Source organism: Salvia hispanica, chromosome 4 (assembly GCF_023119035.1).
Source record: "Salvia hispanica cultivar TCC Black 2014 chromosome 4, UniMelb_Shisp_WGS_1.0, whole genome shotgun sequence".
Lineage (NCBI taxonomy): Eukaryota > Viridiplantae > Streptophyta > Magnoliopsida > Lamiales > Lamiaceae > Salvia > Salvia hispanica.
Genome location: NC_062968.1, coordinates 18,927,528 through 18,938,591, shown reverse-complemented (window position 1 = coordinate 18,938,591; position 11,064 = coordinate 18,927,528). Strand labels below are relative to the sequence as shown.

At 41.3% G+C, this 11,064-nt stretch overlaps 2 protein-coding genes and 1 long non-coding RNA gene across 5 annotated transcripts; 2 read left to right on the top strand and 1 right to left on the bottom strand.

The window, feature by feature from the left end:
• Positions 1 to 802: 802 nt before the first annotated feature.
• LOC125224132 lies at positions 803 to 2,321 on the top strand. Its single transcript, XR_007176827.1, has 3 exons — positions 803 to 1,088; positions 1,181 to 1,338; positions 2,145 to 2,321. It is a non-coding gene; the product is annotated as an uncharacterized LOC125224132 (long non-coding RNA).
• A 2,512-nt stretch (positions 2,322 to 4,833) lies between these two features.
• Positions 4,834 to 6,462, top strand: LOC125224126 (protein ALP1-like). Its single transcript, XM_048127482.1, has one exon. It carries the CDS (start codon positions 4,938 to 4,940, stop codon positions 6,237 to 6,239), a length of 1,302 nt encoding a protein of 433 aa, XP_047983439.1. The 5' UTR covers positions 4,834 to 4,937; the 3' UTR covers positions 6,240 to 6,462.
• A 403-nt stretch (positions 6,463 to 6,865) lies between these two features.
• LOC125224124 (CDPK-related protein kinase-like) lies at positions 6,866 to 10,726 on the bottom strand. Of its 3 annotated transcripts, none has more exons than XM_048127478.1 (11): positions 10,156 to 10,726; positions 9,062 to 9,192; positions 8,939 to 8,980; positions 8,742 to 8,850; positions 8,551 to 8,629; positions 8,184 to 8,480; positions 8,076 to 8,104; positions 7,802 to 7,909; positions 7,663 to 7,725; positions 7,404 to 7,571; positions 6,866 to 7,328 (listed from the first exon to the last, which is right to left on the bottom strand). In XM_048127478.1, exons 1-11 carry the CDS (start codon positions 10,555 to 10,557, stop codon positions 7,188 to 7,190), a joined length of 1,569 nt encoding a protein of 522 aa, XP_047983435.1. In that variant the 5' UTR covers positions 10,558 to 10,726; the 3' UTR covers positions 6,866 to 7,187. The 3 variants fall into 3 exon arrangements, with proteins under 3 accessions (XP_047983435.1, XP_047983434.1, XP_047983436.1); XM_048127477.1 differs by having other exon boundaries at positions 7,992 to 8,104; positions 10,156 to 10,720; XM_048127479.1 differs by lacking the exon at positions 10,156 to 10,726 and adding an exon at positions 9,274 to 9,431 and having other exon boundaries at positions 7,992 to 8,104.
• Between the last annotated feature and the right edge of the window lie 338 nt (positions 10,727 to 11,064).

The window sequence follows — 11,064 nt, the reverse complement described above, 5'->3', positions numbered from 1 at the left end:
CTAACTCGAATAGGATCTTGGTCCTATTGGAGCCGAATTCGTTTCATTCATTCATTCATTTGGCATCGCCAAGCAGATAGGCATCATAAAACAAATAATTTATGGCACGATAACATTTGAAAAAAAGTAAGTGCAATTTTATCAAACAAAAATCATTTCATATATTTGATAATTTTATCTACACTTAATGTGTTGGATATAAAGCCCACCTCAAAGCTTCCAAGTAAAACTCTACAAAAGCTCGACCTTGGGTAATCAAACTCCGCGAACACACCCTTCTTGAAAGAGTATAATGATTTAAATTAGTTTTATGAACATACATAAGGTGCATGACATGAAATGATCCTACATGGAGTATGCGTCCTATGTTCGTGGTGCGATCAAGATCACTTCATTCCACTTAAGAAAAGTGGATCTCTATTTTATAAGAAACCTTAAAGTAATTAAATAATTATTTGGGAGAGGGTTCATTAAATCCATACATTCTTATCTTCAAGAAATTTAATTAATTAATTAAGGAGGGCAAGACATTAATTTATCATAAGATTAATTATTTAAAAGCTTCAAACAATTTAAGAACTATTAAACCAAAATTAAGAGATAAGGATTCATTTCATCACTTAGACTTAAAAGCCCAACTTCCACCTTTCTTCTAAAAAAACGGCCCACACTTAGTAAGTTTAAAAGACCATACTTCACTAAAATTATTCGGCCCAAAGGGGAGGCCCAAAAGTGTGTTGCCCTAAAAGCACTAAAAGAAATTAGCCTCCCTTCTTTCTTCTATTTCAAAAAAAAAACATTTCTCCCCTTCTCCAACATCTCACTCTCTCGCCACTCTCTGCCGGCGATTTTGCCGTCGCCGGCGAGCGACGCCGGCCGCCGGTCACGTCTCCCCTCTCCCCTCTTTCTCTATCTTGGTCTCTCTCTCTCTCTCTCTCGGCCTCTCTCTCTCTTTCGGCCTCTCTCTCTCTGCCGCCACGAACCGCCACCTCCGCCGTCGCCGCCGGGCCGCTGCTGCCGTCACTGGTGGGCCGCTGCCGCCGTCGCCGCCGGGTACACGGCGGTCTCATCGCCGTTGACCGAGAGAGGTAGGAATTCCCCCATTTCCCCTTCTTTCTCTTCTTCTTTATTTTCTTAAATTGAAGGCTTAGGACTAACAATTAAGTCTTGAAATGTGAAGATTTGGATAGATCGTGAAAAAGGGATTAATTTCGTTGTGAAAAGTCGGACAACCGCCGAAATGTTGCCGGACTGCCGCCGGTCGCCGGATTGCCGCCGCCGCCGGTGGGCCATTGCCGGGCAGTATCCCCGGGGTCCGGCAGCTTCTTCGCTCACGAGGTAACTTTCCAAGATCGTTATTATTGTGCGATGAAGTTCTCTAAGAGTTTAGGCATTGCTTAATTGTTTTCATTGTCTAAGTTTTTCTATAGTTAAGGCAAATTCTATTCTAGGAAGTCATATGCATAATTGGTATGAAAACCATTAGGGGAGAGGCATAATAATATGGTTTGAGTATTAAGCACTTTATTCCTCAATGATCAAGCTCTAGTTGTGGTTTTAAGTTCGATGAAAAGTTCTAAATGTTAAAGAGGGTGAAGGAAGTGGTATAGAATTGGTATTTGACATGGGAGGCTTCAAATGTTCATGTTTTACTAATTGTAATATGAAAATGACAATGTAGTAAGAAAAACAATTGTTAGGAGAATTTACCTTGAGAAAAAGGAGAAGAAGAAGAATGGTAGTGTGTAGGAAATTTGACTCCTCTTCTTCAAACGCTTATATGCATCCTCATCTTGATAGAATTTTGTTTAGAGAATTTTTTTTTGTGAAGGAGCCAAAAGGTAGAGGATGATATGGTGTGATATTTATAAGGAAGAAAGGTGCATGAGTTTATATGGTTAAAACTTGATTCATATGTGGAGGTGAAATGTCCAAAGGTTATGGACTTTTTGCCATAAGAGGCAAGTTGGTTAATCAACCATTCCTTTTACCTAAAAAGGAAAGAATATTATGTCTCGTCGCTTAAAAAGACGTGAGCCGTCATTTGGAAAACGTGAGCCGCCGTTTGATAAACGTGCTTGATGTGATTTGATTTCGTCGATTGTCTCGTCTTGATTTAACACGCTTCTTATCCGTTCGTGTAGGTATCGAGGTTCAAGGCGGGACTATTGCGCAAGATCCGAAGGGCATGGAGATTACTTTTATCTATTTTTCTTCACTCTAGTCAAACGTTGAACTCGATGTTGAACATGTATGAACTTTTATTTGAAGCTCGGTCTTTCATAAACGGACTATGAGAATACTATAGTATTTTGTAATAATACTATCCTCATTCACTATTCAAAATATACTTTACAACGATAAATCATAACGAGAAGTAAAAGAAAATTAGACGCGAAACCTATATATATATGTAGATCGATTTTCTAAGTCTTAGGGTAATAAAAAGTCGGGGTGTTACAACCTCCACATCGGTAAGACGACTTCTCTGGAATGTCTGAAGTTTTTCTGTCAGGGCGTGATTCAAATTTTCGGTGAGCAGTACCTTCGAAGCCGTACCCCCCAAGATTGTCAGGATCTGATGCAGATGCACGGGGAGCAGCATGGGTTCCCCGGGATGTTAGGCAGCATAGATTGTATGCATTGGGAGTGGAAGAACTGTCCAACTGCCTGGAAAGGGCCTACACGACCGGCTACAAGGGAAAGAATCCCATGATGATCCTCGAGACCGTAGCTGATTACCGATGTGGATCTGGCATGCGTATTTTGGGGTAGCCGGGTCGAACAACGACCTCAACGTCCTCAACTCGTCGCCCTCTTCAACGAGAAGTGTCGGGGCATCGGTCCGACCGTCTCATTTGTGGCCAATGACAACCGGCATGATATGGGCTACTACTTGGCGGATGGGATATACCCTAGGCGGCATGTCTTTGTGAAGACGATCAGGCACGCGGCGGATGACAAGAAGGCCTACTTCGCGGAACGGCAGGAGTCGGCGCGCAAGAACGTGGAGCGCGCATTTGGTGTGCTCCGGAGTCTCGATGGGCGACAATTAAGGGTCCAACGCGTTTGTGGGATGTCAAATGCGTTGCTGATATAATGTACGCCTGCATTATCATGCACAACATGATCGTCGAAGACGAAGGCGTACAACTGACTAGTTGGGCCAATGACGATGAAGTCGGTCCAAGCCACGGAACGGCCACCCCTAGCGTACGACGTGGGGTACCTCACGATGAAGTCGGCCGCCTCCAGGAATATGCCGACATGCGCCAAGTGGATGCTCATATTCAACTCCAAAAGGATATAATTGAAGAGTTGTGGGCACGGAAGACTGCACGGCGATAGTTTTTTTTCTTTATTATGTAATTTATTTTTTTAAATGAATGTACTTTTTTTTAATGCAATTAATGAATTTTCCCATATATGTCTCGTAAATTTAATTCCGTAATTTAATCGTAAATTTAATTCCGTAAATGTAGTTGTTTTTGAATTATTTTTATTGCGGCTGGCCTATGGCTAGTCTATTTGAGTAAAATGATGATGTGGCAGGTGGATTGTTAGTGCTGATGACGTGGCAGAGAGAGAGAGTGGTTGACCTATGGCTGACGAGAAAAAATTCCCTAGTCCATGAACACCACATGACAATCTTATTTGGTATACCTCACTAATAAGATCTTGCCAAATGGAAATGTATAGCTTACATGGCCAAATGATTATAATGACATAATATGATGTTTTAAGGAAATTTTTATAATTCCCATATATAAAATGATTATATTGCACCACCAAATTTATTAATCGAGAGTTCTGTTCTTTTTATTGATATGTAAAATATAAATTTTATTTATTTATTTTATGGGAATATTTATCTTTTTTATTGATATATACATAAATTATATTATATTATGATCGCACACAATAAATTTAATATATGAATGACCATACAATGACGTTCTATTTTTTTTTTAATTTATCATTACACAATGATCATATCTGATGGATTTTATACAATAGACAAAATATGAATCTAAAGAAATTAAAATACTACTACTATTCATTAGGGTATTCAAATTAAGGATTATAATCTTATTTATCTTAATAAAGAAACATCAACTATAAATCTAAAGAAGATAAAACTTTAGTAGGCATAAAAATGTGGTCTTTAATTTATAGTTATTTAACTGTAAAAAAATAATTATAATAAAATGAAGATAAAAATTAAACATACACAAAGATATAATCAATAAATTATAAATATAGTCAAGAATATATTTACTTGAATAAAAAAAGACCAAATTTTAGTACATTCTAGAAAATTATGTGAGTATAAAAAATGAATAAATATGTACTCAACTAGAAAAACAAAGAAAAAAAAGCATAATACAAAAAAGTGTGCGTATTAAATCTCAATGTTATTACACGTGAATTTTTTAACGAAATAAACAATTAATAATTTAATGTGTTGTGTGTATATATAGTGTATATTATATATGGAAATTATATCCTTAAAACATCATACTATGCCATTGTAATTATTTGGCCATGTAAGCTATACATTTCCATTTAGTAAGATCTTATTAGTGAGGTATACCAAATAAGATTGCCATGTGATATTCATGGACTAGAAACTACTGACTTATTTTTATTGTGGATGTTCATCTTTTCCCAAAATGGAATCCATATAAGGGGAGTGTATCTTGCACTAAAAAAATTTCAATTAATTATCTAAAACTCAGAAATTAATTTAGACTAGAATACGGGGGTGACGCAAAAAACTAAAAAATGACGTGGCACCAATACAAATACGGTCTACCTCTCTCATCACACACCCTCACCGCTGCGCAAAAACGGCGTCGTACCCTCCGTCGTCGTTGCAACCCCAATTCTCAGCAAAAACTTCCACACTTCTCTCTCTCTCTAGGGTTTCTGCAACCATGGATCAATACTTCCTCCTGATGCTATCAAACCTCCTCCACTTCCACAATTACCTCGATCCCACCACCTCCCCCCTCCTCTCCTCCTCCTCCTCCGACGCCGCTTCCACCTCCGCCGCTCCCCTCCTCTTCTTCACCCTCTCCTCCGTCCTCTCCTACCTCGCCTCCCACCCCCCCAAAAAGAAGCCCAAAACCTCCTCCTCCGCCGCCGCCGCCAAACCCCCCTCCGAATTCTCCGTCGCCGCCTTCCGAGCCCTCTCCACCGAGCGCATCTGGGCCATGGAGGCCCCCCTCCGCGACGCCCAATGGCGATCCCTCTACGGCCTCTCCTACCCCGTCTTCACCACCGTCGTCGAGAAGCTCAAACCCTACATCACCCAATCCCAGCTCTCCCTCCCCTCCGATTACGCCGTCGCCATGGTCCTCTCCCGCCTCGCCCACGGCCTCTCCCTCAAAACCCTAGCCTCCCGCTACGCCCTCGAGCCCTACCTGATTTCCAAAATCACAAACATGGTCACCCGCCTCCTCGCCACCAAGCTCTACCCCGAATTCATCAAAATCCCCGTCGCCCGCCGCCGCCTCGTCGAAACAACACAGGGATTTCAGGAAATCACACCCCTCCCGAATGTCTGCGGCGCAATTGATACAACCCCCGTCAAGCTCCACAAACTCAGCCCCGATGCAATCAACGGCTCAATGTATTATTGCAAATACGGATTCCCATCGCTTCTATTGCAGGTCGTGGCCGATCACAAGAAGATATTTTGGGATGTCTGCGTGAAAGCCCCCGGAGGCCACGAGGACGCTGATCATTTTAGGGATAGTTTGCTGTATAACAAGCTGATTTCAAGCGACATTGTTTGGGATAAGGCGGTTAGCGTCAAGGGGCAGCCTGTGAGGCCGTATATTGTCGGGGATTGGAGCTTCCCCTTGCTCTCGTTCCTGATGACGCCTTTCAGCTACGACAGGACAGGCAGTCCCGCCCAGAATGCATTTGATGAGGCGCTGATGAAGGGACGAAAGGCAGTGGAGGAGGCAATTGGGTTGCTAAAAGGGAGGTGGAAGATTATGCAGGACTTGAATGTGGGACTGAATCACGCTCCTCAAACAATTGTTGCTTGCTGCGTGTTGCACAATCTGTGTCAGGTTGCAAGGGAGCCTGAGCCGGAGCTGTGGAAGGAGCCGGAGGAAAGTGGCCAGACACCGGGGGTGCTGGAGAATGAGAAGCCGTTCTATTACTATGGGGGGAACTTGAGGCAGCTTTTGGCCGATGATCTCTATCAACGACTGTCATCAAGATGAGGGGGCATTGTTATGCGGTAAATGTAAGAATATCGATCGTTGTATTACTAGCAGACCGTAGCATAATATATTCTATAGTTCATAAGATGAATTAGACCGACTTTAGTCCCAAACTCACATTGGAAGATATGAATTAGGTAATGTCTCTTTTGTAAGTTGTTGCTTATACTGTGCTATTGCTCTACTGTGGTGCAGAATGAAGTACTTTTTGCCTTTTCCTATAGCCTTTTTCACTTAGTGTGCTGTGTTTACTAGTCTACTACCTCCATTTCTATGTTTATATACAATGACTAAGGAGCTGATTTTGAGTACTCTGAGACATGACTATATATATCAATAGTTGTTACATTCTTGAAAATTTTGATGACCTCAGAATATTAATGGTGGCAAGATTGGCCGGAATCCTGATACCCGGTCCCTTGATTTCTTCTTCTTATTCATCCTCCCATCACAAAAAAGCAAACATAATGGATTGTTCAAGGGAAGGAATTTAACTCCATAAATGAGTTGGGATATTTCAGGATCCATTCCTAGTTATATCCAGATGTGGCTAACTGTCTTTGTGTTGTTTTTCTTGTTCGTAACCCGGAAAGAAACGTACTTGAATATATGGTGCAGTTCCGAAATTTAACCAAATGGTAGATTTGAATGCCATTTGCATCAGAATTCAGAAATCAGGATGTACATATATAGTCATATACCATACATTTGTACGGTCATGAAACAATAATGATAGAATCTGGCATAACTTAGCTCTTCACATCTATCCAGAACTGTACAGTTTTGGTGTATATTGTCTGTTTTCTCTCTAAGAACAGAGAACTTCACTGATAAACGGGATCATATTAATAAACGATGACTCAGGGACCAAAACATGTTTGGTGGTTGGTTCAGGGCTGCAGTTCAGTTTTATACTAACCGTCGTTATCTGAAACACTATTGTAGCTCTTACGGTGTCTTTGCAGGCGAGCATGGCTGCAGGGTGTGCAACAATTTAATGAAACCTTGCAAGGTGAGCTTCCCATCACTGTGTCTTATATGCTCTTGCAGAACTGCATGGATTGGCACTGTAGGGCTAAGCCCGAGTTCCTGGTAAATTCACATCAGTTAGAACTCAGAGGAAAAGATGGCTTCCTGAAATCTTAAGAACAAAACCCAGCTTACTGATGCTAGTTCTTGAATGAGGATAGCTCTGTTTCCATCCTTCTCAAATATAGCATATGCAGATCGTGCTCGTTCTTCCCATCCGTCAACTATCTCCATCTGATTGACACTTAATGCAGCTGCACAGAACTCATCAAGATGCATCTTTCTATAACCGAGTGCGTTTAGCTGCAATTCAGAAGCTTCTGTCAAATAAGTTGTTGGTCTATCAATAAAAACAAGGTAAATAGGTTTTAAAACAGTGTATTTATGTTGTTACCGGCTCGAGGAAATCCAAGATCCGGGATTCCTTCATTGCATCTGTAGCACTTCTCATCAACGCCTGCCCGGAAAAGAACTGTGTTCAGCTTATGAATGAGAAAAAAGAGCAATGCTGTTGGTTTATGATATGAGCAGACCATTTTTATGGTCTCTAAAGTTATGCCTCCATTGGCATCTGGACTCAGCAATCCAAATTGTTTCTCGAGGTAATACAGCTCGTCCGCCTTCAATACTTTCGACAGAGCCTGCAAAAATCGGACAAATAGCATCATCAATTTGATTAGTTCGAAAGCACCTAAACCGTCGATCGTAAGCAGATATACACACCCTCAGTGCAGCCCTACGCAGAGGCGACGAGCGCATGTACGCCCTCATGGGTCTAAACACATGAACGTCGAGCTGGAGCTTTACCTTCTCGTGATCTCGGAGCCATGGATGACCTGCAAACGAGGTGATCAGTGGGGGTCTGGGAAGAGCAAAGGGAAGTTGCAGCATCTCTAATATTAGAGGATGACTCACATAAAGCCTGAGCAGCTGATATTCTACGGCCGGGATCTTTGCATAACAGGCACCTTACAAAATCCTTGGACTCTGAAGACGACGATGGCCATGGGTCGTCGTTGAAACTCGGGCTGGCTTTGAGAACTGCTCGGAAAATGCCGGACTCAGTACGAGCCCAGAATGGGCGGCTGCCACATAGTAGTATGTATGCGATCACACCTATGCTCCAAATGTCGGCCTCCGTGCCATACGATCGGCGTAGAACTTCGGGCGCCACGTAGTACGCGCTTCCGACTATCTCATTGAGCTTTTGATCTGTTAGCATTGGCCATATAATTGTTACACTACCAACAGATTAGCAAGATGTTGAGGAAGGAGAATATACCTGGTCTGATGATATCTGATAACCCAAAATCAATAGCTTTTATCTGAGAATCTTCATCTTTTGAGGAGAAGAGGAAATTCTGCACAAAGATCCATAAATAAGTAATAGTATCATGTTTGGCTACTTTTTATTTTATTTCGAAAGGATACTTATTGGTGTAAAACATTCTGAAGTTACATGGACATTGATACCTCCGGTTTAATATCACGGTGGATCACTCCTTGCAGATGGCAAAACGCAACGATGTTCAGAATCTGCACAATAATAGTCCTCGCATGGTCTTCTGTGAATTTCCCGCCTCTAGTAAAAAAAGTCGAATATGTTAGGGCGCCTGTCATGCTTACCAATCGCTATGAATTAAAAGCTCGAACGAAATAGAGTATAGAACCGTTCAAGTATCCTATCAAGAAGCTCCCCCCCTTCACACAATCTGCATAAAAATACACAGCTTTATTTAGTACCAAATGGATTTAGATGAGATTGAAAAGCAGTTGTGGAGTTCAAAGCTTACTCCATGAGTATATAGACATTCTCGGAATCTTCAAATGCATCGTGGAATCGGGCGAGATTAGGATGACCTGTCAATGCTCGCAAGATCTTAACTTCACGCCTAACATCTTCTATGGCAACAGCTGTTGTCATCTGCTCAACCAATATTTAAATATCAAAGACAAGCAAAAGTTTAAGATATAGTATATGCTTGTTAAAAGTAACAAAATCTACCTAGACTCTCCCAAAACTCGTCTAATCATAACGGTAATCTTGCAACCGAATGCCATCACCGACTTGAGGTCTGACCACCACCATGGATCGGTCAATTTCCCCAGAGAAGGCGATGGTCTCGTTCATCACAATGAGTTCATTATGTTTCGTGTTTGCTGCCACTATTAATGAATTTTCTGTAATAGCCCTAAAGCTCAATCCCTCATCAAACTCCAGAAAGAGAAAAAAAGTAGTACATGATTTTACTTATAGTTTTCCTCTTTGGGACTGCATACCATACACTAAAATGGCAAAGCATAAACCATTTCTCAATACGTCACAATCTGCACAGAGTCGTATCGCAATTATCATCACTATTATTGAGCATTCAAGATCAGGACCTAAGTGGGCTCCTAGACTTTCAAAGTCACATTCAATACTACATTTTCGAGAAGAAATGATTGGACTGTGACTATTCATCACCTAATTGATAATGCATTTAAGTATGAAAGAAATGTAATGAATGAGTCATGAGTTTCTGATACACTTTGAACTCTATGTTCCAACCCTCTCAATTATTAGGCCTCAGAAATGGTGTTTCAATCTCCTCTTTCATTGCACTGTAACAATTCCCTTGTCCAATTTTACATGGAAGAGAGGGATTCATTGAAATAAACATAGTAATAACTCTATATTATGACAGAGCAGATTCATATAAAATCATAAAGAAATCTAAAATTAGTTTACACATATAACAATCTTTAAGTGCATAAGAATTATCAAATTCAATCTACCAGAATTAGTCTCACTTCTCCTCTCACTCTTTTTTAAAGTCAAATTCCGACTTTTTGAACAAAGGAGAAACGTTTTATCAACTAAGTTGTGTTTTATTATCTGACTAACCTTGGACTTGGGAATGATCTTGACGGCGAGTTTATGAGCTTTGAGGTCACCCTTCTTGGCAATGGCGGAGCAGGTATACCCAAAATGCCCTCGCCCCACCACTTCTCCGATCTCGAACTTGCTCGCGAACTTCTTCGACAACCCGAAGCTCTTATTCAAGCCCACCGCCGCCTCATCCTCCTCCACCTCCTCCCCTTCCGGAATCTCGGCAGCATTAGGCTTCATCGAGGCGTGCCTCCTCAGCAGCGCCGCCATCAAGTGCTTCGCCGGCGACGGAGGGGGATTGGGCCTCCTCCGCGGCGTCATGCTCTCCGGCGGTGGTTCGGAAAGCTCCGGTGGCTCTCTTCTGGCGTAGGGGTTGGGCTTGGGCTTGGGAAGTGGCTTCGAGGTGAAAATACCCATGGCCGCGCCGCTTCAAGATTCCTCCGGCGACGGCGGCGGAGTAAGCTTTTTATTGTTTGGATTATGGTGATTGCATATTGAGGACAAGTAGTTTGTATTTTTTTTATATGTGAAAATAATTGTGGGAGATTAGTTGATTTAATTTGTACTCCTAGTAACATGGAATTTGTGTTACATTGTTTGTCTTTGTATGGGAATAGTATGTAGTAGTATTGGTATAGATGAAGGTGTATACTATATAATTATAAATTTATAATTTGCATACAAGATTTATATCTTGTATGATGTATTGTTTTTATCTTACTCTATTGGCTCAGTGCACAAATAGATACCACAACATCAAAAACGTTGTGATAAATAAATACTACTCCACAATAAATACGATTTTCTAAGTGTCGTAAACTGACACACACACGTATTGGCGTGTAAGTATTTATGTGTATGAAATATGATCGTATTTAATTAAAATCTGGCAAATGATGTATTGAAGAAATTGATCTAAAATTC